Source organism: Piliocolobus tephrosceles, chromosome 21, assembly GCF_002776525.5.
Source record: "Piliocolobus tephrosceles isolate RC106 chromosome 21, ASM277652v3, whole genome shotgun sequence".
NCBI classification, from domain to species: Eukaryota; Metazoa; Chordata; class Mammalia; order Primates; family Cercopithecidae; genus Piliocolobus; species Piliocolobus tephrosceles.
In genome coordinates, this window is record NC_045454.1 from 13,918,109 (window position 1) to 13,946,061 (window position 27,953).

Genomic DNA, 27,953 nt, shown 5'->3' on the forward strand with positions numbered 1-27,953 from the left:
CCTTCCAAGCATAGGCTGCAGAACGGCGGGCGTCGTGGACGTGGTTATTCCAAATGGACTACATTTCCCAGAAGTCACCGCGCTTGGATCACCCTCGAGCGCTAGGTCTTTTTCCGGTGTCCGAGCAGCTGTAGGCCCTACATGGTGAGTAGATCGTGTCCAAAGAAAAGAAATCAGTGGAGGCTTCCACAGCCCCTGGTTGGAATGGAACCGGCGATGAGGATGAAAGGCGCCGAAGACCGAAAGACCCAGGGCGTCGACGAGGCGTGTCATGCCTGGAGCTTCAGTGGAATTTCAGGCCTGTCTTCTTGAGCAGCAGAGGAGGAGATTGTGTGTGCCTGTGAGAGACTGTGTGGTTGTGTGTGTGTGGGGGGTGTGTGTGATGAACGAATAGGGTTGTGTATGTGTGTGTGTGTTAGACAAATGAACAGGGTTGTGTACCTGTGTGAATTGTCACTGTGACTCCAGGCTCTAGGCTCTGCAGATTCCTCAGCCCTGTCGCCTCACAGACACTTGGGATCTGCAGCAGATAAAAGAGAGAAGCCAGATTCATGGAGGCATGAAGGATCCCAGCCAGAAAACACAGACTTGATCTTGAGATGAGATTTTTGAAGTTGGCTGCAGCCTCAAGGCAGGCTCTGAGAAGACTCCACAAAGAGTTCTCAAGAATAGGAATCCCTCCTGGATATTTCCCCCTTGGAAGCTCGGAGGAGCCAGCTATATGTTTGTAACCATAGCATTTCTAAATCTCCAGCCCCAGGAACCTGCTGTGAATTAGAGACAAGTTCCACCCTAGACATCGGTGACGTTGGCCTCTCTGGTATTGGGAAGGTCAACACTGTTCCAGTTTCCCTCCTGCTCCCATCTGGTTGTGCTCAGTGCAGTAGGTGAGCAGGTATGATCACTGAAGATATTTCCTAAGTTACTGTGCTAGCCAAGAAACCCCAGATGTCTCATGATTGCCTTATCTTTTCCAGTGCTGCCCTTCTGTTTAAAAAAAAAAAAAAAAAAAACATGATCCTGAAAGGGGAAAGAATTTTTGTGACACATCTGAAAGCTAAAGTCCAGGTGAGTTTATATTTCCTCATTACTCGTAAAATGCTCTTTAATTTTAAAGACATGAGACTCTTTCTTCTCTTTGGAAATGTCCTGCCTAACAGTGACAGATCTGTGAATGTGCCATTACAGCCTCCTTTCAGGGCCCTTAAGCCCTTCTCTTCATAATGTATTTAACGTTTTGCCTACTGCGAGCTATTATGTTTCTAATTGTTGACTAAAACCTAGTCTATAATGAACACCATTTTGCAGAGATCTTTGCATCCTTTTATAGCCATTCCCTAAGGATAAACCCTAGTTTCAAAATGTGAGTCAAGTATCAGATATTTAGCATGTGCTTGTACTTGTTGGGATACAATGACAAAAAGATACAGTTACTATCTTCAAATGACTTGGTATCCAGTAAGGAAAATGAAATCAGAATAGGGATAAGAAAGATAGTTGATGTGAAAGGCACCTAGAGAAATTCAGATGACCTGTCTTGGGAGTTTACAGGGAAGAGGCATCATTCTGACTGTAGCAGCATTGTCAGGATATGATCAAACTGTGAGAACTCAGTCAAAGAAAATGGGTCTTACACGTTAGGGTTTTTATTCTAATGATGTTAAATGCAAAGTGACATTAAATGGAACAAGATGTCTTAACAGCTGTTTGCAGGACACTGATTAGGAGGATAGATACAGAAGTAAAATAAACCCATCTATCAGGAATATATAATAGGAAGCAGCTTTGAGACTACCAGTAATGCATACAAAATATCGGAGTCTCCGATTTACATTGACATAACATTTCTACAGGCAAACGAATCACAGGGTGGATTCAGGTAATGGGAACTGATGAAAATAAAGTAAAAGCTTTCAGTAAAACACAGCAGCAGTTTTTAGAGCAGTGTTGGTTCTCAAATATAGGATGCATCAGAATCACCTGCAGGGCTTGTTCAAACAGAGTTTGCTGGGCCCCAGCAGCAAAGTTTCTAATTCAGTAGGTCTGAGGTAGAGCAGAGTATCTGCATTGGTAACAAGTTCCCAGGGACTATATTTAGAGGACCTTTGTCCTAGAGTATTCTAAGCTTTTTCATCCAGATCAAAAGATATTTAAACGGTAAGGCAGGGAGGACTTTTTCGCACCTGTTCAGAGAAAAGATTGCTCTGTTAAAAATTCAAAAATCTGTCTAACTGTGTCTCAAGACAAAAAGATATAGTTGCTATCCTCAAATGACTTGGTATCCGGTAAGGAAGAATAAATAAAAACAGGAATAAGTAAGATAGTTGCTTTTTTAAAAAAGGGTTTAATTTTATGAAATATACTTTTAGGAAAAGGCAGAAACCCAGGACTGTAAAACAAATATTAAGTAAGTTAATATATGGGTTTATGTTTTCCATACGTTTTTCAACTTATTGATGTCTGTCAGTTTTTCTCTCTATATTGATAAATACATATATTTTATAAATGTAATCATATTTACAAACCTATCATCATGAGAATGATGGGGTGACTCCAGCTGAGTGTTTAGCTGGACAAAATAAGGTTGTTTCTGGTATTTGACTACTATGAATAAAACTTCTATGAACATCCTTTACAAGTCTTTGTGTGGACATATGTTTTTGTTTTTCTTGGGTACATACCAAAGGGAGGGCGTGGTTTACCTAGTTTACACTCCAACTGCAATGTGTATAAGGTCCATCTGCTACTCAAACTTGCCAATACTTCCTGTTGTCAGACATTTTAACTTTAGCCAACCTGGTGCATGTGTAGTGGTATCTCATTGTTATTTTTATTTACATTTTCCTGATAATGATGTTAACCTCTTTTCATATGATATTACCTATTTTGATATACTCTTGGGTCAATCAACTATTTTCCCCATTTTTAAATTTGATTTGTCATTTTCCTATTGATTTGTAGGAATTTATAAATGTATTTTGAACACAAGTCTTTTGTGTGTGTATACAGACATAAAAAGGAGCGGGGAGGGGGAGAGAAATGGAGGGAGGGGGAGGGGGAAGGGGGAGAGGAGGAGAAGGGGAGAGAGGGAGAGAGGAAAGAGTTCCTGTGGCCTCTTATTCACTTTCTTAATCATGTCTTATTATAAATAGATGTTCTTAATTTTAATGAAGACCTATCTACTTAGGTATGTCCACAATAAATGGGCCGGGTTATGAAATTTACATGAGGGCTTAAGAAATTTGGCTCAAGATCACAGCTATCTTGCAACACATTTTCATCTTTCACTGTTTCAGGCCATAACCTACACAACTTCACCAGTGCCTAGGAATGTTCAAGGCCTTGCCTTGGGTTCAGACCTACAGGGGAAAACATGCAACTGAACAGGTCACAGGGAGGTCAAGGCACTCTATGAAACACAGAGAGTGGGGGAAACTTGGGGAACCTAGTTGAGTTTGATTGGCATTTTTCGTTTCTTAAATGTTTGGGAGAATTTGCCACTGAATCCTCTTGGCCTGACATTATTTTTGTGAGAAGATCCTTAATACAGATTTAATTTCTTTAATAAATAAAACAATATTTAGATTTTCGATTTCTTTATCAGTTCAAATTGTGTTTTCAAGGAAGTTTAACATTTCATCTACATTTTCAAGTTTATTAAAAAGTTATGAAGTTGTTCATACAATTCTGATTTTAATGTCTGTAAAATATGTAGTGATATCTTCTTTTATATTCCTGATATTGGCAGTTTTTTCTTGATCAGTGTAACTGGAAGTTTATTATTCTTACTAATCTCTTCAGTGAAATAGCTTTGGCTTTATTGATTTTTCTTTATTGTATATCTGGGTTTTTTCTGTTATGCGTTACTTTTGGTATGTTATACTTTCTATAGGTTTAATTTGCTTTTCCTTTTCAAGCTTCTTGATGTATATCACTGATTTTCAGCCTTTCTATTTTGATGAAACATATATTTAAAGCTTATGTTTTCATAAGCATTGGTTTACCTGCATCTCGCAAGCTTTGATATATCTTACATTCACTATCATTTAACTCAAAATATTTTCTAGCTTCCGTCGATTTATTATTTGACCAGTAACTATTTAGAAGCATCCGTTTTATACAGGCACATCTCATTTTATTGCATGTTGCTTTATTGCACTTTGCAAATATTGCAATTTTTACAAATTGAGATTTGTGGTAACCCTGCATTGAGCAAGTACATTGTCTCTGTTTTTCAACAGCATGTGCTCACTCTGTCTCTGTGTCACATTTTTGTAACTCTAGCAATATTTAAAACTTTTCCATTATTTTTATGGTGACTGTGATCAGGGTCCTTGATATTACTGTTGTAATTGCTTTGGGACACCATGAGCCACACTCATATAAGATGGTGAACTGAATGAATATATGTTCTATGTCTTCTGACTGCTCCACCAACCAGCTATTCCTGTCTCTCTTCCTCTCTTTGTGCCTCCTTATTTCCTAAAACACAACAATATTGAAATCAGACCAATTAGTAGCCCTACAATGGCCTCTAAGTGTTCAAATGAAAGGAAGAGTCCTCCATTTTTCACTTTTAATCAAAAGCTAGAAGTGATTAAGCTCAGTGAGGAAGGCATGTAAAAAGCCAAGATGGGCCAAAAGCCAGACCTCTTGTGCCAAACAGTTAGTCTAGTTGTGAATGCAAAGGAAAAGTTCTTGAAGGAAATGAAAAGTGCTACTTGAGTCATATGGAGATACTGCTGAAATGGAGAAAGGTTAGTGGTCCAGATAAAAGATCAAGCCAGCCACAAAATTCCCTTAGGCCAAAGCCAGAGCAAAGACCTAACTCTCTTCAATTTTCAAGCCAGCCACAAAATTCCTTTAAGCCAAAGCCAGAGCAAAGACCTAACTCTCTTCAATTTTGTGAAGTCTGGGAGATGTGAGGAAGCTACCGAAGAAAGGTTGGATGCTAGCAGGGCTTGGTTCATAAGGTTTAAGGAAAAAAGTCATCTCTATAACAAAAGTGCAAGGTGAAGCAGCAAGTGCTGATGTATACGCTGCAGCCAGTTATCCAGAAGATCTGGCTAAGATAATTGATGAAGGTGGCTACATTAAACAGAAGATTTTCCATGTAGACAAAACAGCCTTCTGTTGGAAGAAGATGCCATCTAGGACTTTCATAGCTAGAGAGAAGTCAATGCCTGGCTTCAAAGTGCAGGCTGACTCTCTTGTTAGAGGCTAATGCAACCGGTGACTGTAAGTTGAAGGCAATACTCATTTACCATTCTGAAAATCCTAGCGCCCTTAAGAATTGTGCTAAATCTACTCTGCCTGTGCTCTAGAAATGGGACTGTTGTGCCAAAGCCTGAATGACAGCACATCTGTTTATGGCATGGTTTACTCAATATTTTAAACCCACTGTTGAGACCCACTGCTCAGAAAGAAAAAAAAAAAAAGATTCCTTTCAAAATATTACTGCTGATTGACATTGCACCTGGTCACCCAGGAACTCTGATGGGGATGTATGGAAAAGATAAATTTTGCTTTCATGCCTGCTAACACAACATCCACCCTGCAGCCCATGGATCAAGGATTAATTTCAACTTTCAAGTTTTATTTTTTTAAGAAATACATTTCATAAAACTCTAACTGCCATAGATTGTGATTTCTCTAATGGATCTAGACAAAGTGAATTGAAAAGCTTCTGGAATGAATTTAACATTCTGGATGCCATTAAGAACATTCCTGATTCATAGAAAGAGGTCAAAATGTTTAACAGGAGTTTGGAAGAAGCTGATTCCAACCCTCACAGATGACTTTGAGGGGTTCAAGACTTGAGTGGAGGAAGTAACTGCAGATGTGGCAAAAATCGCAAGAGAACTTGAATTAGACATGGAGCCTGAAGATGTGGCTGAATTTCTGCAATTTCATGATAAAACTTTAATGGATGAGGAGTTGCTTCTTACGGATGAGCACCTAAAGTGGTTTCTTGAGATGGAATCTACTCCTGGTGAAAATGCTGTGAATGTTGTTGAAATGAAAGCAAATAATTTTGAATAGTACACAAGCTTAGTTGATAAAGCAGCAGCAGGGTTGGAAAAGATTGACCCCAATTTTGAAAAAAGATCCCCTGTGAGTAAAATGCTATCAAACAGGATCACATGTTACAGAGAAATCCTTTGGAATGGAAGAGTCAATTGATGTGGCAAATTTCATTATTGTCTTTTTTTTTTTTTTTTTTTTTTTAAGACAGAGTCTTGCTCTGTCACCCAGACTGGAGTGTAGTATCGTGATCTCGGCTCACTGCAACCTCTGCCTCCCAGGTTCAAGCACTTCTTCTGCCTCAGTGTCCCAAGTAACTGAGACTACAGCTGTGCACCACCAAGCCCAGCTAATTTTTTTTTTTTTTTTTTTGGAGACGGATCCTCTCTCTGTCACCTAGGCTAGAGTGCAGTGGCACGATCTCGGCTCACTGCAGCCTCCACCTCCCAGGTTCAAGCAGTTCTCTGCCTCAGCCTCCAAGTAGCTGGGATGACAGGTGCCTGCCACCACGCCTGGCTAATTTTTGTATTTTCAGTAGAGGCGGGGTTTCACCATGTTGGCTAGAATGGTCTCAATCTCTTGACCTCATGATCCACCCACCTCGGCCTGTCAAAATGCTAGGATCACAGGCATAAGCCACTGCACCTGGCCCATTACTGTCTATTTTTAGAAATTGTCATAGCCATCCCACCCTTCAGCAACACTGATCAGTCAGCAGCCATCAACATCAAGGCATTACCTTCCACCAGCAAAAAGATTATGACTCTCTGAAGGCTCAGATGACCATTAGCATTTTTTAGCAATGAAGTGTATTTAAATTAAGGTATGCACCTTATTTTTTAGGCATAATGGTATTACACGCTTAATAGTACAGTATAAACATAACTTTTCTATGCACTGGGAAACCAAAAGTTCATGTGGCTCACTTTACTGCAGTATTCGCTTTATCGTGGTGGTCTGGGGCCAAGCCGGCAATATCTCCATGGTCTGTCTGTATTTGGAAATATTTGAGAACCTCTTCTTTTTGAGTTCTAAGCTAATTGTAAAGGCTGAGAAAATATACATTGTTTTACGTTAATCCTTTGTAATTTATAGATGCTTTATAGCACAGAATGTTATTCTGATAAATATGATGTAATCATTTGAACAGAATGTGTAGTCTGCAGTTTGGGAGTATAACGTTCATTTGGTTTAATTTGGTTGATCTTGTTCAAACTTTTATGCCTTTGTGGATTTATTTTTGGTGTTCCTATCAGTAGTTACCAATAGAGAGTGTTGAAATCTCTAACTTTAATTTAAAATTTGTCTCTCCTTTAATTCTGTTGACATTTATTTTATATTTTTTGAAACTATGTTATTAGGTACATACAAATATAGGCCTACTGTTGTATTCTTGCTGAATTGCAGAATATGACCCTCTTTATTACTTATAATACTTCTTTCATTAAAATCTACTTTATCTGTTATTAGTATAGCTATGTCTGTTTTCTTCTGAATACTGTTTGATAGATTTTTCCACGTTTTTAAACACACGTGTCTTTATATTTAGAGAACATTTCTTGTAAGCAGCCTAATTGATCCTATTTTTCTTTTTAACCTAATCTGATAATATTGGTTTTGAACTGCAATGGTTAGTTCATTTACATTTACTATAATTACTTTGGTTTAAGAATGCCATCTTGCTATATGTTTTCTGTTTGTCTCATTCTTTATTTTTTAAATTGCTCTTTTCCTGACTTTTTTGTATAAATTCAGTTTTCTTTTTTTATTCCATTTCATCTCCTCTGTCAGTTTGTTGTTGTTGTTGTTGTTGTTGTTGTTTTGGGTTTTTTTTTTTTTTTTTTGGAGATGGAGTCTCGCTCTTGCCCAGGCTGGAGTGCAATGACTCGATCTCGGCTCATTGCAATCTCCACCTCCCAAGTTCAAGCAATTCTCTTGCCTCAGCCTCCTGAGTAGCTGGGGTTACAGGCACCCGCCACCATGCCTGGCTCATTTTTGTATTTTTAGGAGAGACGAGGTTTTCTCATGTTGGCCAGGCTGGTCTCGAGCTCCTGACTTCAGGTGGTCTACCCTCCTCGGCCTCCCAAAGTGCTGGGATTATAGGCATGAGCTACCATGCCTGGTCTCGTCTATCAGGTTTTTCAATTGTACATGTTTGTATATTCTTTTGTTTTATGTATTTATTTTTTGAGACAGGGTCTTACTCTGTTGCCCAGGTTGGAGGGCAGTGGCATAGTCTTGGCTCACTGCAACCTGTGCCTCCCAGGTTCAAGCAATTCTCCTGCCTCAGACTCCCAAGTAACTGGGATTACAGGCATGCCACCAAGCCCAGCTAATTTTTGTATTTTTAGTAGAGACGAGGTTTCACCATATTGGCCAGGCTGACCTCAGGTGATCCACCCACCTCAGCCTCCCGAAGTCCTGGGATTACAGGTGTGAGCCACCACTCCTGGCCACTGAGATATTATAATATAATATGCGTCTTTAATAGAGTCCCCATAGTGCAAGGACATTTCAGTAGTCATTAATAGAGGCTAATATGTTAACTCCATTAACCTCCTTGCTCACCATTTTTGCTATTATTGTCATTCCTCCATCCGATATTACAAGCCCCATAAAACATTATTATTTTCATTGCTTTAAATAATTCATTTGTTTTGTCATATCAGTCATGTCTTTACTCCATCTACAGCTGTTCATTGCTTGTTTGCATATTCTTGCTTCCATCTGGGATTACTTTCCTTTAGCCTAATGCTTTCTTTTAGTATTTCTTATATTGTGGGTCTACTGATAAAAAATTCTCTTAGCATTTGTTTCAACAAGTATTTAGTTCACCTTTATTTCTGAAAAATTTTTTCTCTGGGTATAAAATTCAGAGTTCTCAGTTTTTTTCTTTCAGCACTTTAAAAATATACATTCCATTCTTTAGGCTACGATAGTTTCTATTGAGAAGTCAACCATTTTTCTTACTGTTTTCTTATAGCTGACAGCTTTTTTTTTTTAACTATGTGGTTTTAAGTTATGTTTTTCAGTGTTGTTTTTCAGCAGTTTGACTATGATATCTCTAGGTGTGAATTTCCTCATTTTATTTTGATTAGGTTTGACAAGTTTTTTTATTTATATATCAAGGTATTTCCTGAGATTTGGAATGTTTTTGTTCATTATTTCTTTAAATAATTTTTCTGTCCCATTCTCTCTTATTTTCTTCTAGATGTTCAGCGTCACATTTTCACTGTTTCTTGCATTTTTTTTTTCAATTGTGTTCTCTTTTTTTTCCCCTCTCTGCATAAGATTGTTGTTAATTTGAGGCGCAGTGCATTGCCTCAGACTTGTAATTCCAGCTACTTGGGAAGCTGAGGTGTGAGGATCACTTGAGCCCAGCAGTTGGAGGCTACAGTGAGCTATGATCATACCACTGCACTCCAGCCTGGGTGACAGAATAAGACCCCATCTCTAAAATAATAATAATAAACATACAGGATTTTTTGAAAGAAAGATTATTGTAAATTTGACTTAATGTTGCATAATAAGCTCTTTTTTTGAGACGGAGTCTCCCTATGTCACCCAGGCTGGAGTGCAGTGGCATGATCTCAGCTCACTGCAACCCCCATTTCCCCAGTTCAAGTGATTCTTCTGCCTCAGCCTTCCAAGTAGCTGGGATTACAGGTGTGTGCCACCACACCCGGCTAATTTTTGTATTTCCAGTAGTGACAGGATCTCACCTAAATGAAAAGCATTTAGGTTTGAGTGAAGATGGGATCATCACTCACCTAGAGAGAGATTAGGGATCTAGCTAAGGGATCACTGAGAAATGAAAACACTTCCAAGGTCCCATTTTGTAGTGGAAGAGAAATTGACAGTCTTGAGGAAATCAAGGTTGTTCTGGATCATTCTACATTACTGTGTTCCAACTCAGGAACAGATCTATAGAGGGTTGTAGAAAGGAAAATCAACTAGAATGATATGTGGTAGGTGATATTGAATTATGGAGAAGAGGTTGGGATTTCTGTCCAACATACATGCCATGTTAGTATACTTTATACAATAATACTATTATTAATAGTGCCTTAATACCTTAAGAAAGATGAACTCTAATAAGAGGGTGTTTGTCACTTTATTCTTTTTTTTTCTTTCTTTGAGATGGAGTCTTGCTGTTTCACCCAGGATAGAGTGTGGTGGCGCTCTCTTGGCTCACTGCAACTCTGCTGCCCAGGTTCAAGTGATTCTCCTGCCTCAGCCTCCCAAGTAGCCAGGATTACAGGTGCCTGCCACCATGCCCAGCTAATTTTTGTATTTTTAGTAAAGATGGGGTTTCGCCATGTTGGCCAGGCTGGTCTCAAATTCCTGACCTCAAGTGATCTGCCTACCTCAGCCTTTCAAAGTGCTGGGGTTACAGGTATGAGCCACAATGCCCAGCCTCTTTTCAATTTTTTTTTTTTTTAAGAGATGGGGTCTTGCTCTCTTGCCCAAGCTGGAGTGCAGTTTTGTTATCAGGGTTTACTGCAGCCTCAAACTCCTGGGCTCAAGTGATCCTCCCACCTTGGCCTCCCAAAGTGCTGAGATTACAGGCATAAGCCACCACACCTGGTCATTTTTTCATTCTTTTAAATGGATTTTGAAGAGCAGAAGTTTTCAGTTTTTCAAAGTGATAATACCATTTTACATTTCCCACCAACAGTGTATGAGGTTCTATTTCTGGATAAAATCCAGTTTATCAGCGTTTTCTTTTCTTTACAGATTGTACTTTTTCTTTAGGAATTGTGCTGTTGTTGTATCTAAGAAATCTTTGCCTCACCCCAAGCTTATGTAGATTTTTATACTGTGTTTTCTCACAGAAGATCTATAGTTTTAGGTGTTAATGTTTATCTCTATTAGCCATTTTAAGTTAATCTTGGCATGTGGTATAAGGTATAGATCTTTTATTTTGCATATAAATATCCAGTTGTTCCTACACCATTTTTTTTAAAAGACGGTCCTTTCTCCACTGAATTGCCTTTGGTCACTTGTATAAAGCCAGTTGTCTAGATATGTGTAGGTCTATTTCTCAACTCTGTTCCATTAACTTGTTTGTCTACATTTATGCCAACAGCACATACTCTTGATTATTGTAGCATTATGTTAAGCTTTCCAATTAGTAGGGTTGATCCTCCAACTTTGTTCTTCTTCAGTGTTGTCTAGGTTATTCTAGAGCCTTCATGTTTTCATCTGAGCTTGTCTATTTTTACAAAAGCTCTGCTGGGATTTTCTTTTTCTTTTTTTTTTTTTTTTTTTTGAGACAGAGTTTCGCTCTTGTTGCCCAGAGTGCAATAGTGCGATCTTGGCTCACCACAACCTCCGCCTCCTGGGTTCAGGTGATTCTCCTGCCTCAGCCTCCTGAGAAGCTGGGATTACAGACATGCGCTACCACGCCTTGCTAATTTTTTTTTTTTTTTTTTTTTTTGAGACGGAGTTTCGCTTTGTTGCCCAGGCTGGAGTGCAATGGCGCGATCTCAGCTCACAGCAACCTATGCCTCCCAGGTTTAAGCCAGTCTCCTGCCTCAGCCTCCGGAGTAGCTGGGATTACAGGCATGTGTCACCATGCCCAGATAATTTTGTATTTTTAGTAGAGACAGGGTTTCTCCATGTTGGTCAGGCTGGTCTTGAACTCCGGACCTCAGGTGATCTGCCCGCCTTGGCCTCCCAAAGTACTGGGATTACAGGCACTAATTTTGTATTTTTTAGTAGAGACAGGGTTTCTCCATGTTGGTCAGGCTGGTCTCAAACTCCCAACCTTAGGTGATCCTTCTGTCTCAGCCTCCCAAAGTGCTGGGATTACAAGGGCATCACACCCAGCCTCTGCTGGGATTTTGATTGAGATTATGTTGAATCTGTGGATCTGTTTGCAAAGGTAAGAGTCATCTGACTGATGAACATATTATAGCTTTCTATTTATTTAGATCTTTTAAGTTTTTTCTCCGTAATTATTTGTAGTTATAACAGTATTAGTATTGTACATCTTTTGTTAGGTTGATTCCTAAGTATTTTATATTTTTTCATTTGATATTCAGTATTTTTAATTTTAATTTCCACCAATTGTTGCTAATTAAAATGCCATTTATGTTTAACATATTGAGCTTGTATCTTCTCAGCTTGCTAACTCACTTGATAGTTTTAATTAATATTTATTAGATTCTATTAGATTTTCTATATAGACAATCATGTTATCTGTGACTAAAGATATTCTTACTTCTTTTTCAATCCGGATGCTTTTTATTTCTTCTTCTTGCCTGACTTGCACTGGCTAGAACCTCTAGTACAATGTTGAATAGAAGTGGTGAGAGTAGACATCCTTGCTATATTCCTGATTTGGGGAGGAAAGCATTCAGCCGTTCACTATCAAATGTGATGTTTGCTATAGGTTTTTTATAGATGTCATTCATTGGGTTAAGGATGTTGCCTTCTTTTCTTATTTCACCGAGGATATCAGGAGTGGATGTTGGCTTTTTTCAGATTCCTTTTCTGCATCTATTGATATGTTCATATGGTTTTTCTTTTGTAGTTTGTGAATATGGTGAATTACCTTGATTGATTTTTAAATGTGAGACAAGCCTTGGATTGAGCCTTGGTCATAATAAAAAGTTCCCTTTCTTATATATTGTTAGATTTGATGTGCTAAAACTTTGTTTGGAATCGTTGCATCTGTGTCCATGATGGAAATTGGTTTGTACTTTTCTTGTTCTCAGCGGAATCCAGTGGGCTTTGCTTAGGTTCCCGCTCCCTGTGCCATAGCCTAGAAATTGTCTCCTTACAGTAAACTAGTGTGACTGCAGGTTTCACCTCATTTGTTACTTGTCTTTCAGGTATCATTGCCCAGTGTTTTCTGTCTTGAAAACCATGGTTTAATATATTTTGTTCAGGTTTTCAGTTATTTTATGCAGGAAGGTAAATTCAATCCCTGTTATTCCATCTTGGCCGGAAAAGATTTTATAATACAATTGGGGGAGGGGGTAGTTATCAATTCATTTTTTTCATATTCCTTGAAGAGAAAAGCTGTAAGAACTTGCATTTATTAATATTATATGGTTTAGATACATAGAAGGTATTATGCTTATATATACTATTTAATTTGGAAAGTTTGGTTACTTCATTTATTTTCATATATTAGGATTTTTTCTCTAATATTACTAAGGAAATTTTGTGTGCTCCAAATCTTTAAGATTGTGTGGGCGCTCTACTTAAGACATGCTAATTTATTTACTCTTAACCATGTCGTCATCTTGTAACTCTAGACTACTACTTTTTACATATTGCCCCTTTTTTGCAATTTAATGTTCCATCTTGAAAAGTTTTCTTTACTTTCCTAAATAATACACGGGTTTGTCATTTCAGGTGCCATTGACGTTCAGCTATGTTGCCGTAGACTTCTCTCAGGAGGAGTGGGAATATTTAAACTCAAATCAGAGAGATTTATACAGAGATGTGATGTTGGAGAATTATACTAACTTGATCTCATTGGGTAAGAATATCTGCACAAAATGATGTACAATATGCTCTCTAGAATATCAGCCTTCTTTGTTGTATATTTTATGGTCTATGCCAAGAAACCAGCTACGTTTCTGCTCCATATTCTCAAGTGATTGGTTTGAAGTTTGTTAGGTGGAAATGGGCACCCCCATTCAGCACTTGAATCTTCACTATTCTTCACTTGCCTTTATGCCTGCCTCTGGCCTGTCCTACAATTACTTCTTTTTCTAAATGATTAGAGGTTTGAATTCTGGCATTTTTCTGCAAAGACACTATCAGCAAAAACAAATTTTAAATTATATGTGCGTTCAGAATGTCTGTAAATACTTTAATTGCTGATCTTCCTACATACAAAGCATGGTTTTCTCTTTACTGCAAAAGAGCCTCCATAATTTTTATAGTAGTAGAATGAATTAAGATTATTCTCTTTTTTAGTGTTATTTTTGTAGTTCTAGCAGTGGGCCTGTTGGCTTCCAGTGATCGGATAGAGTCCATGCAGAAGGGGCAGTCTTTGTTCAGTTTTTGGAAGATATGTGACCATTCTCTCCTCCCATCTGGGACTTTAATTACACCTATGTTCGATCTTTTGAGCATATTCCACAACTTGATCATGTCCTTATCTGCTTTTCTCCTGTCTTTCCCCTCTACTTTTCATATGATGGAGTTTGAATGTTTTCTGCTGACCTGTATTCCAGCTCACTTATTCTGTTTTCTGCTGTGATAAGTCTGCTCTTAAAGAGGGGTTTTTCATTTTAGATATTGTCTTTTTCAGTTCCAGAAATTCAATTTAATTCTCTTTTATAACTTCCAAATAATTGTTGAAATCTTCATTCTTTTATTTGCTTTCCTTTTATTACTAAATTTTCATCTGTTTTCTTGGAACATTTTAATCATTGTTAATTTTTTAATTATTTTATGCCTCTTTTTTGTATCATCTGGGGGTCTGCTTCTCTGTTTCTTTCTTTTTACTCTTGTTATTCGTCATTTGTTAATGCCTCTTCAAGTTACTAGTGGTTGTGATTGTATACTGGACGTTACATATAAAATAACGGAAGAGGTTTCAGATGATGGTATCTTCCACCAGAGGGTATTTATGTTTTCCTCTATTAGTCTGAGAGAATGCAGGCTGATGACTATAATACAACCAGGAATTAAACTGGGTAACTGCTGGTTTTCAGTTGGGTAATGCTCAGCTACCTCTTTGTAATCACTGTTCTTTTAACTCTTGCCATACTTAGAATCAGTGAGTTTTTTCAGAGGAAAAGTAGTTGTAGAGACTTGGGGCCAACTTACCACTCCTTTAATGGCTGTTATTGCTTATTTGTTTTTATCTTAAGCTTCTTATCCTGATGAATCTTTTGTTTCCAGGAAAAGTGCTTAAAATTAATAAGTTAATCATCCGTATGAAAAATCAGAAAAAGAAGAGCATGGTAGACTTAAAGAAAGTAGAAGAAAGGAAATAATAAAGAAATAACAGAAATTAGTTAAATAAAGCACAAACATATGAAAGAACAAGTCACAAAATTGGTGCAACTCTCTCAACATGAATCAAGAAAAAACTCTGTGTAAGGAAAAAAGGGAGCTGTCTTTACAAATCACGAAGCCTTGAAAATATGATGATATTTGGAAAGATTATGTCAGAAATTTTGATAAATGAAATAAATTATTAGGCAATTTTAATCTGTAAAATCTTGACTTTAGAAAAAAATAGAAAACTTGAAAAGCCTTGTATGTATTAAAGAAACTGGATCAGTCATCAACATCTTCCCCCAAAACTGGATAATTTAGCCCTAGATGGTTTGTCATGAAAGTCTGAATGCAATAGTTTGAACATGCAATAATTTGGGGAATTTTTTTTCTGTGAGCTCTTTTGCATGTTGAGTGTAACAAAGAATCAATTACAGAAAAGTAAGAGATATGCAGAAAAATAACCATCTTATTAAACATATGAAGAATATTTATCATAGGCCAGGTACAGTGGCTCACGCCTGTAATCCCAACACTTTGGGCGGCCAAGGCAGGCAGATCACCTGAGGTCAGGAGTTCGAGACCAGTCTGACTAACATACTAAAAAATACAAAATTAGCCAGGGTGGTGGCGTATGCCTGTAATCCCAGCTACTAGGGAGGCTGAGGCAGGAGAATCGCTTGAAACCAGGAGGCGGAGGTTGCAGTGAGCCGAGATTGCGCCATTGCACTCCAACCTGGGCAACAAGAGTGAAACTCCATCTGAAAAAAAATATATATATATTTATAATAGCTCATTTAATATCCTTGTTTATTATCTGTGTCATTCCTTGTTATCTTTTTTGGGGTGACTTTTCTACTAGTAATATTTTCCCTTTTTTTGCCTGCCTGATAATTTTTATTAGATACTAGACATTGTGAAGTTTACTTTGTTGGAATGCCAGATTTTTAATGTTCTTTGGCATATTTTGGTGTTTTGTTCAGGGATGCAGTTATGTAATTTGGAACCTATTTTATCCTTTCGTGGTTTGCTTTTAAGCTTTTGTCTAGACCAAAAGCTGTTCTGGATCAATCCTAACAAGCAATACCCTTTCAGGGACTGTGTTTGATGCCTCATTGTTACAGTCTCTTTCTACTCTGGCTGGTGGAAACAGGAAGTATCCCCTACCTACCCTTAGTGACTTTCAGGTATTGTTCTGCCTACTCCTATATGGTGGTGCTTTCCTTTGCCTCATTAATTTGCTCACATGTATATTCATATCAGTACTCAGCCAGAGTCTCCAGGGGATCCCTCTATACATCTCCAGAATTCACTCTTTCTGTGCAGCTCCCTCCTCTCTGGTAGTCTGTCTTGCAAATTCTGTATACCTTACTGTCCCCGCACTCTGTTCTGCCTCCTCTGCTTGGGCATACTGCTGGACTCTGCTTTGGCTCCCCTTCCCTGTGCTTTCTTTTGGAAATTCTCTAGGCAGTCAGCTGTAGCACTGTTAGGTTCACTTCATTTGTTGCCCTATTCTGCACTCCCTATTGCCCTGTATCTGAAAGCTCCTGTTTCCTATATTTTGTTTGTTTATGTTTAGTTATTTAAAGTAAAAGGGGGAATCTGATCCCTCTTAATGTTTCATAACTAAAAGCACAAGTTACTGACTGTGATTTTTAAAAGCTTCTTTGCATTTTAGAACAAGAGGTTCCAGACTGGCCTTGTATCTTCCCTCCCTGAACTAAGAATTAGCTATTTCTCCAGCGCACCCTAGCTCACGTTAATGGGAAGTAGTATATAGAGACAAGCCTGGCCAACAGGGAGCTAAGTAACTGTGACCAGCTTTTTGTGGGGAAAAATATTTTAAAATTTTTTTCTTTTTTTTTTTCATGGAAATTGGTCTGTTTAGATTTTCCATCTCTTCTGGAGTCTATTTGTTGTTGTTATTGTTTTACATTTTATTTTGAAATAATTTTAGAGTTATAGATGAGTTACAAATGTGGTACAACAGGTTCCTGTAATGATAACATCATACATAACCATGGTACATTTATGTAAACTAACAGGTTAACATTGTTAACAAAACTATAGACAAACTATCAACGAAACTATAGATTTTATTCAGTTGTACCAGTTTTTCCACTGTCTTTTTTTCTATTCCATAATTCAGTCCAGGATATCACATTGCATTTAGCCATCATGTGTTTTCGTTTTCTCCTATCTGTGATAGTTTTTGTCTTTCCTTGTCCTTTCTGGCCTTGATACTTTTTGAAGAGTACTAGTCAGGTATTTTGTAAAGTGCCCAACAATTTGGGTTTGTTGAATTTTTTATGATTAGACTGGGATTATCGGCTTTGCGGAAGAATATCAGAGAAGTACCTTTCTCATCATATCGTATCAGAAATACATGATATCAGCATGATTTATTGCTGGGATATTAACCTTATAAATTTGTTTAAGGTGGTGTCTGTCATTGTTCTTCACTGTAAAGTTATTATTTTTCCCTTTTCATACTCTGTTTGCTAGAAACCAGTCAGTAAGCCTAGCTGGTGTCACTTCTGATTAATTTTATTTTCAGGAAGATTCATCATTTCATGTACATTTGAAATATATTAGCACAGTGGTATGATTTTTTTTTAACGTTCTTTATTTCTTTATTGATGGTTGTTTCCCCCTTGTCATTAGGTTTGGATTTTCCCCCCATCTTTTGTTCCTGAGGTATAAAGGAAATAATGGTTTGTATATGTTAATTCTACTGTTTTATTTAAATTTTGCTTTTATTGTATTTCCTTTTCTGCAGTCCATCAGTTTATCCTTCTTTTCCTAATGTCTCCCTAATTCTTGTTTTTATTTATTTATTTATGTATTTATTTTTGAGACAGAATCTCCCTCTGTCGCCCAGGCTAGAGTACAGTGGCGCAATCTCAGCTCACTGCAACCTCTGCCTCCTGGTTTCTTCTGCCTCCTGGTTTCTTTTTTCTTTTCTTTTTTTTTTTTTTGAGGCGGAGTCTTGCTCTGTCACCCGGACTGGAGTGCAGTGGCCGGATCTCAGCTCACTGCAAGCTCCGCCTCCCGGGTTTACGCCATTCTCCTGCCTCAGCCTCCCGAGTAGCTGAGACTACAGGCGCCCGCCACCTTGCCCAGCTAGTTTTTGTATTTTTAGTAGAGAGGGGGTTTCACCGTGTTAGCCAGGATGGTCTCCATCTCCTGACCTCGTGATCCGCCCGTCTCGGCCTCCCAAAGTGCTGGGATTACAGGCTTGAGCCACCGCGCCCGGCCATGCCTCCTGGTTTCAAATGATTCTTGTGCCCTAGCTTCCCATGGAACTGGAACTACAGGTGTGTGCCACCACACCTGGCTAATTTTTGTAATTTTAGGTTTCCCATTATTAGCCAGGTTGGTCTTGAACTCCTGGCCTCAAGCAGTCTGCCTGCTTTGGCCTCCCAAAGTGCTGGGATTACAGGCGTGAGCCATTGAGCCTGGCTGTTTTCTCTAATTTTTAAATGAGATGCTTCATTTATTCATTTTAATTCTTTTATTTTTAATTAGATATAAGCATGTTAATCTTTGAGTTTGCCTCAGTGCATTATAATTGAAAGCCATAGATTCTGATATGTAGTATGTCCATTATCACTGTCTTCAAGAAATTCTACAGTTTTAGTTTATATTTTCTCTTTGACCTAACAGCAGTTGTTGAGTGCTTTTTGTTTATAAATAGGAAGTGTTTTGGCTTTTTGATATTGCTACTTATCCTTTATTGCATCAGAGGATAACATCTGTATTGTTTTTGCTTTTTAAATTTACACTTTTTTTCATAGAAGAATTCCACATGTCTTCAATACTTGACCCATTAACATATTAGATTTCAAAGGCTGCTCCCTCACACAGATTATCAATCTTCAGCCTACATCCAATATATTCTTTGCTGCAAACTACTAGGCACTCAGTTTCCTAGACTCTTGCCCCATTTCTTACTTTATTTTTCCTAATATCCCCAAGTTTATTTGCTTTGACTTTGATAAGCCTTTCAATATATTAATTTGTGCAATTCCTGAAAAATTGCTGAGATGCATTTCTATACAATTCAAGAATGATTCACCTTGGCTTTAAATGAATAGAAGGGAGAATTTGGGAAAGGCATTGAAGAAACACAACAGATTGAACATGTGTAGAATGAAAAGAAGTAAACCCTTCAACCTTACAGGCTTTATTTGTAGATATAAAAAAAAACATTATTTAAAACATTACTGAAAAAGTTAATGCAACATGTGATTACTTTGATTGAGATATAAACAGAAAAGCATGGCTATGCAAAGGAAGGAATGAACACCAGTGGTAGAGGCATGTATATTTTTAAGGGGACAGGTTATTGCAGAATGGCCACATATCAGCCTTTTCCATTTATATATATATATTTTGAGATGGAGTCTCGCTCTGTCGCCCAGGCTGGAGTGCAGTGGCCGGATCTCAGGTAACTGCAAGCTCCACCTCCCGGGTTCATGCCATTCTCCTGCCTCAGCCTCCGGAGTAGCTGGGACTATAGGCGTCTGCCACCTCGCCTGGCTAGTTTTTTGTATTTTTTTTAGTAGAGACGGGGTTTCACCATGTTAGCCAGGATGGTCTCGATCTCCTGACCTCGTAATCCGCCCGTCTCGGCCTCCCAAAGTGCTAGGATTACAGGCTTGAGCCACCGCGCCCGGCAACCACTTATATTTTTGACTGAGCTATTTTGGAAGTGCATTTTTCTCACCTGTAAAGCAAATGTGAGGTAAAAGATTAATAAGGAGTGAGAGATTAGAGTCGGGGAGAGATACTTGATAATTTTTACATAATTTTCAGAAATGAAATGGTTATTTTACTCAGCTGTCTTTTCCAATGACCTTTATTTTCATCCAATTTACATTTTTAACTCAACATTTTATTCTACAATGAATTATGTAATACTTACTGTCTTGTTTTTCTAAGACCACCAGAGCGAGCACAAAAGAACCAGCAAGTAGGCAAAGGTCAGGCGCAAAACTGCTAGTTTATTTTAGTAACCTAAGGTGTGGAGAAGAAGTCTGTCAGCCTCCGGCAAAGAAGGCCGGCAGAGGTCCCCTCCCCCAAGCTCTCGGACAGAGTTCCGACATCCCGACAGGACTGGGAAGCTGGGAAGTCCGCGTGGCTCAATGGCGGAGAGCGGCTTTTCTAGGAGTGGGAGGGCAATAGGTGGGGCATGGGCGTGTCAGGGGCGTTCTGCAGGTGCAACCAGGTAAATCTTGGTCTCTTCAGATTGACGTCACCTGGCGCATGCCCAGTTGGTCTGCACCCTCCCTGGGCGCCGGCTGCATTTTTGCGCGCATGGGAAAAGTTGGGAGGGGGGATGAAGAACCCGGATGTGCACCATCTTGCCTCCGTTTGTCCAAACAGTCCAACCTTTTATTGATAATAGTGATAAAGGGGTGCTGTGGTCTGTCTGGCTACTTACTGCTGTTAAGGGGCGTCGTTAAGGTCAAGGCCCATGGTTGGTATTTGAACGCACGGATGAAAAATAAAATAAGGCACAGTATTAGTATAGGAATGAGGAATGGAAGCATTTGTTGGAATATGGGCAAAACCCAGAAGGATAGTCCTGGCAAGGTTGGGGAGTATGAGATAGTTAAGAAAATTTAGTAAGTTTGAGGCGAGTGGGGGAAAGCCAAACTGATTTCCACTGATTATTCTCGGTGGGGGCCCCTTTTAGCTGGGAAATATGAATCCAGTGCGTGTGTCCTAGGAGTTTTGCTGCTGTATGTGTAGACAGGAGGACAATGTATGGGCCTTTCCACCTGGGCTGTAAGTCTTTGGCTTGGATATCTTTTATGTATACTTGGTCTCCGGGACTGAGGGAGAGATGTGGGTTGTAGGCGTCTGTTGGAGGAGGGTGTGCTAACTCAGCGTGCTGTCTTAGGAGTTGTCTGAGAAGAGTGAGATATGGGAGGTAGTTCGCCAAAGGGGCTGGCAGGGAAGGTATTTGCTGGAGGGTTAGGGGCCGTCCGTAGACTAATTCGAACAGACTGAGGCCTGTTGGGCTTCGAGGTGCTGCCCGCAGCCAGGTCAGGGCTAAGGGAAGGAGAGTTACCCACGACTGCTGGGTTTCGATTGAGAGTTTGGTGAGCTGTTGTTTCATGAGTCCGTTAGCCTTTTCTACCTTACCAGAAGACTGAGGCCTATAAGGGATGTGGAGTTTCCAGGTGACGTGTAAGAGGGCTGCCACCTGTTGGACTACCTTAGAGATGAATGCTGGACCATTGTCGGATTGAAGAGTGACCAGGAGGCCAAACCTAGGAATAATATGTTCAGTGAGTATAGAGGCAACAATGTTAGCGGTTTCTCCTGTGGTAGGATAGGCCTCTATCCACCCTGAAAAAGTGTCCACAAGGGTTAAGAGGTATTTGAATTTTTTATGTTTTGGCATATGTGTGAAATCAATTTGCCAACCTTCACCTGGTTGGTGTCCTCTGAGTTGGTGGCTGGGATGGGGATTACGCAATGCGCCTTGAGGATTTGCCTTTAGGCAGGTAGAGCACTGCTGGTTGATTGTAAGTAAGTGTTTTTGTAGTGTTGGACAGTGGAGGAGGGGATTTAGAAAATTGTATAAGGCTTTGGGTCCTATATGTAAAGAATTATGTATGTCTGTTAGAATGGTATGGAGTTGTGTTTCAGGAATAACTAGTTTGTTATCAATATATATCCAGTCACCTGTAGTTAGTTTGGCTGTTGGATTTTGTAATAGCTTAGCCTTTTCTTCCTGAGTGTATTTAGGGGCATATTGGGGGGAGAGAAAACAGACAGAAGGAGGCTTACGGGTGGGAAATCTGGCGGCTGACTTGGCAGTGACGTCAGCGAAATTGTTGCCAGCTGCTACCGGGTCAGATGAAGTTTGGTGCCCTTTACAATGTATAATGGCTACCTTGGAAGGTGCCGACAGTGCATCTAGTAGTTTGAGTATTTGGTTTTTGTTAACAATAGGGGTACCGCCGGTGGTTAAAAACCCTCTCTCTCTCCAGATGACTGAATGGGTGTGTGCGATTAGAAAAGCATATTTAGAATCTGTGTATATGTTTACTGTTTTTCCTTTTGATAGTAGGAGTGCCTTGGTTAGTGCAGTGAGTTCTGCCTGCTGTGATGTGGTCCCTTGTGGTAGGGGTTTTGCCTCTAAAACCACGTCAGTTGAGTGGAGGTATGTGTGTCTGGGTCCTCCCATGTGAAAGCAAAAAGGAACTGGCAGTCTGTGTGTAGGGGTATGGTAAAGAAGGCATCCTTAAGGTCTAGCACAGTAAAATAAGTAGAATTGGTAGGGATATGGGACAGAAGGGTGTAAGGGTTGGGAACTACAGGGTGCGTGGGACGGGTGGCTTCATTGACTAGCCGAAGATCCTGTACTAACCTATAGGTTCCCTCTGCCTTTTTAACTGGAAGTATTGGAGTGTTACAAGGGGAATGTGTGCGGACAAGGATATGTTGGCTAAGTAGTCGCGTGATAATTGGCTTTAAACCTTGTAGATGTGTCGGAGAGAGAGAATTTGGGGCGGTTTGGGAAACGAATAGGATCTTTGAGCTTGACAAGAACTGGTGGGTGGTGGGCAGCTATGACCAGGGTGGAAGTGTCCCACACTTGAGGGTGTACAGAAATAGGGAAGATGGGGGGTGGGGGCGACATAGGAGGAGCGTGTGCGCCTGCACAAAGCATGAGCAACAGGTCATGAGAGGGTTGAAGGGGAGTGGATGGGTTGGTGGGGATGTGTATGGAGGCCTTTAAGGTGCTCAGGATGTCTTGGCCTAGTAAGGGGGTAGGGCATGAGGGTATTATGAGGAACGAGTGCGCAAAATAGTTGTTGGCCAGGCAGCAATTAAGGAGTGGAGTTTTTCGTGGAGTGGATGGCTTTCCGTCTACACCTACTACAGAGATATTGGATGGAAGGCTAGGTCCAGAGAAGGACGGCAAAACAGAATAGGTAGCCTCGCTGTTGATTAAAAAATTGTCTTACCCGCTACCAGGAGAGTTACCCACGGCTCGGCGAGGGTGATGGGGGTCCCTGAGTCTCAGCACCTTCAGTTGTCATCGTCCAGATGTAGGAGCTGGAAGGAGCTCCCAGGATCCTGGGAAAGGGGGTCACGTAGAGGCGCGGCACCTGTTCTCAGGGTGGGGCAATCAGACTTCCAGTTTCCTCCCTGCTGGCAAGCAGGGCAGGGGGTTGCTGGTGGATGAGGGTTAGGACATTCACTGGCCTAATGTCCCGATGCCTTGCACTTATAGCAAGGCTGCGTTGGGACTCGGGGACCTTGCGGACACCTGTTGGCATAGTGTCCTGCTTGCCGCACTTATAGCAGGCAGGCTCCTTTTGTAGCCTTGGAGTCTGCGGAGTATGTGCTCTCTGGCCTGGGGTTACGACTGGGCTGTAAAGCCGCTGCTAGGAGCTGAGCCTTCTGTTCAAGGCGAGCCTGCCGTCTCCTCTCTGGAGCTATAGACCTTAAAGACTAATTTAACTAGGTCTTGTATTGGTGTCTGAGGACCATCCTCTACCTTTTGAAGGTTTTTTATGAATGTCAGGAGCTGATTGAGAAATGAAATAAGACGCCAAAATAGTGGCCCCTCTGGGGGAGGCCGGATCTAACCGGGTATACTGGGTTAGAACCTCAGTCAGTTTAGGGTAGAGGTTAGGATAACCTGGAGGTCATGCCAAGTTAAGTCATAGGCCTGACAAAGGTGTCTAAATTCCTTTATGTATATGTTAGGATTAGCTGAGAAATCACCTAAACGCTTCTCAATTTTGGAAAGATCGGCCAATGAAAAAGGGACATGTACTCTGACTACCCCCTCCGCCCCAGCCACATCTCACAAAGGTGCTAACACTGTAGGAGGGTGTGGGCAGAGATAGGAGACTCAAGACAGCCAGTTGGGGGCCCCGAAGGAGGCACGGGACCGAGTGGATTACTAGTAGATAAGGAGGAGGAAGAAGGAGTCTGGATGGGGGGAGGAGGAGGAGTCTGGGCAGGAAGGGAGGGGGTGGAGAGAGCGGGGAGAGAAGGAGTATAGGGACGAGAGCCTAAGGCCCAAAAGCCTTGTATGTAAATTTCGGACCACTTGTTTAGCCGCTGGCAGAAATTGCAGAGGTCGATCACGCCACAGTGGAAAGGAAAATTAACCGCTTCCTCCTAAGGTCTTGTTCAAGCCGTAAGGTTTTTAAATTGGCTAGGAGGCACCCTAAGGGGGTGCTCTTTGGAAATTTGGACTGGGGGGTTTCCCGTTTGTTTTCTCTTTACCGACACACAATGGACACAATGGAAATGGAAGTGGATCTCTGCCTGGCTTCAAAGCGTCCTTTGGAACCAGCAGAGACAGACTGGAGGCTCTTGAAGCCAAGGTGGAGATTACCTTCAGGAGGACGTCTCCGTCCTGAACGGGTCTCCGAGCCACTTGGTGGCTCCAGATGGACCTCGGACCTGCGCAGGATTTTGGCCGAGGGACACAATGGACACAATGGAAATGGAAGTGGATCTCTGCCTGGCTTCAAAGCGTCCTTTGGAACCAGCAGAGACAGACTGGAGGCTCATGGAGCCAAGGTGGAGATTACCTTCAGGCGGACGTCTCCGTCCTGAAGGGGTCTCCCGAGCCACTTGGTGGCTCCAAATGGACCTCGGACCTGCGCAGGATTTTGGCCGAGGGTGGTAAAGAGGAGACAAGGGCACTTACCCCAGAGAGGCCATGAGAGTAAGGGAAGCGGGTCTCAGGTCCTGGTCCGTCCGCAGCATGGAACGAGGAGGAGGAGGAGGAGGAGGAGGAGGAGGCTCCCCGGTCCCTGGGGGCCCTGAGGAGGGGTCTCCTCCCGGGTTTCGGCACCATCTGTCTTGTTTTTCTAAGACCACCAGAGCGAGCACAAAAGAACCAGCAAGTAGGCAAAGGTCAGGTGCAAAAATGCTAGTTTATTTTAGTAACCTAAGGTGTGGAGAAGAAGTCTGTCGGGCTCCGGCAAAGAAGGCCGGCAGAGTTCTCCTCCCCCAAGCTCTTGGACGGAGTTCCGACATCCCGACAGGACTGGGAAGCTGGGAAGTCCGCGTGGCTCAATGGCGGAGAGTGGCTTTTCTAGGAGTGGGAGGGCAATAGGTGGGGCATGGGCGTGTCAGGGGCGTTCCGCAGGTGCAACCAGGTAAATCTTGGTCTCTTCAGATTGACGTCACCTGGCGCATGCCCAGTTGGTCTGCACCCTCCCTGGGCGCCGGCTGCATTTTTGCGCGTGTGGGAAAAGTTGGGAGGGGGGATGAAGAACCCGGATGTGCACCATCTTGCCTCCGTTCGTCCAAACACTTACCATATGGCAGGGACTTGTTTTTCAATGGGAGTTGAAAGAAGATTTGCATCTATGCTTATGTTTTAGGGTAACAAAATAAGTAGTAAAACAAATGAGATTTAGTAAATACATAATTGAGAGAAGCAGTATAAAGGCAAATAATTGGAAACTGGAATATAGACTTAAATATATGAATTTGCTTAAAGTTAGCCGATTATTTAAAGAAGCCACTTAAGAGGATTTCTGAAAGGCGGAACATCTGTGTAACACCCCAGGAGATGGGAAAGATTTGTGGTGTGTGCTCACAGCTGAAAAGATGCAATGTACAATATAGGAAGCAGACATCAAGGGCTTGAAATGAATTTGTGTGGATGAGACAGGGCCTTTTATTCATGGTTATGTGTTTGGTTTTCATTCTAAGACAAAGAAAAACCACTGACAATATTATGTAGAGAGCAATGTGATAGTGTTATGAATGGAGATATTCAGGATATACTCCTGTGTATTCTGACCCACTCAGTCTGAGTGGATATCTAAAAGGTAGTATACACAGAACTCTCCTGTGGTAATTCTGATTTGCAACTAAATATGAGAACTAGTGACTTTCTCTTTGCCTACTCATAAATCTTGCATCCTCCTGTGCACTTTCATAATTTTCTGAGCCCTTCTTGCCTTTTAAAAATTGCATGGCAGTATTTTAGAATTTTCTAAACTCTTTTACTACTAACAGATACACTTTTAGTTTATCGCTATTTTTAATATAGATGTCCTCTCCCTACCCCTCTTATTGGAAAATAGCATTTGTTTGTTTTTTCATTTTCTTCCAGACCTTGATTTCATAACTGAAAGTGACAAGTTGTCTTTAGAAAAAAGAAATTATGAAGTAAATGCATACCATCAGGAGACATTGAAAAGAAAGAAAACCTTCAACCTTAGGAGGTTTATTTTCAGAAATGACCCACGGTACACAATTGAATTTGGGAGACAACAGGGACCTAAAGTGGGATGTTTTAGTCAAGTGATATTCAAAAAACATAAATCCCTTCCCCTACATCAGAGAAATAACACAAGAGAGAAATCATATGAGTGTAAGGAATATAAGAAGGGCTTTAGAAAATATTCACACCTTACTGAACACCTGAGAGACCATACCGGTGTGAGACCCTATGAATGTAATGAATGTGGAAAAGCATTTGTAGTTTCCCAGCATTTTATTAGACATCAAAAAATCCACACTGATTCGAAACCTTATGAATGCAATGGATGTGAGAAGGCCTTTAGGTTTTATTCACAGCTTATTCAGCATCAGATAATTCATACTGGTATGAAACCCTATGAATGTAAGCAATGTGGGAAGGCTTTTAGACATCATTCTCACCTTACAGAACATCAGAAAATTCATATTGGCTTGAAACCCTTTGAATGTAAGGAATGTGGGGAAATGTTTAGATTATATCAACATGTGTCTGCATCAGAAAATTCATCATGGTGTGAAACCCTATAAATATAAAGAATGTGGAAAGGCTTTTGGTTATCGTTCAAGTCTTTACCAACATAAGAAAATTCATTCTGGTGAGAAACCATATAAATGTGAACAACGTGAAAAGGCCTTTGTTCACAGCTATCTACTTGTTGAACATCAAAGAAGTCATACTGGTGAGAAACCTCATGAATGCATGGAATGTGGAAAGGCTTTTAGTAGGGGCTCAAGCCTTCTTAAACATAAGAGAATTCACAGTAGTGAGAAACTCTATGATTGTAAGGATTGTGGAAAGGCCTTTTGTAGAGGCTGTCAACTTACACAGCATCAGAGAATTCATACTGGTGAGAAGCCATATGAATGTAAAGAATGTGGGAAGACTTTTAAGCTTCATTCATATCTTATTCAACATCAGATAATTCATACTGATTTGAAGCCATATGAATGTAAGCAATGTGGAAAGGCCTTCAGTCGTGTTGGAGACTTTAAGACACATCAGTCAATTCATGCTGGGGAGAAACCCTATGAATGTAAGGAATGTGGAAAAACCTTTAGACTTAATTCTCAACTAATTTATCATCAGACAATTTATACTGGTTTGAAACCCCATATATGTAAAGAATGTAAGAAGGCCTTTCGTTCTATCTCAGGTCTTTCTCAACATAAGAGAATTCATACTGGTGAAAAACCCTATGAATGTAAAGAATGTGGTAAGGCATTTAATCGTAGTGATCGACTTAACATCAGAGAATTCATACTGGTGTGAAACTACACAAATGCAAAGAATCTGGTAAGGCCTTTAGTCATTGCTATCAACTTAGTTAACATCAAAGATTTCACCGTGGTGAAAGATTCTTAATGTAATAAGAGGGAAAGCCTTTAGCCATGGCACATCTTTTACCGTTGTCACTATTATGATACTATAGTGAATTTTTTTTTTTTTTTTTTGAGATGGATTCTTGCTCTGTTGCCCAGGCTGGAGTGCAGTGGCACTGTCTCGGCTCACTGCAAGCTCCGCCCCCAGGTTCACGCCATCCTCCTGCCTCAGCCTCCTGAGCAGCTGGGACTACAGGCACTATGCCTGGATAATTTTTTGTATTTTTTTAGTAGAGACGGGGTTTTGCCATGTAGACCAGCATGGTCTCGATTTCCTGACCTCATGATCCGCCTGCCTTGGCCTCCCAAAGTGC

At 40.5% G+C, this 27,953-nt stretch overlaps 1 protein-coding gene across 1 annotated transcript; it reads left to right on the forward strand.

Moving 5' to 3' along the window:
- The first annotated feature begins 1,014 nt into the window (after positions 1-1,014).
- Positions 1,015-27,627, forward strand: ZNF404 (zinc finger protein 404). The gene is given in 5 exon segments (XM_026448280.2): positions 1,015-1,068; positions 13,393-13,519; positions 26,111-26,744; positions 26,746-27,500; positions 27,503-27,627. Coding segments are annotated over 5 exon segments (1,695 nt in total).
- Positions 27,628-27,953: the final 326 nt, after the last annotated feature.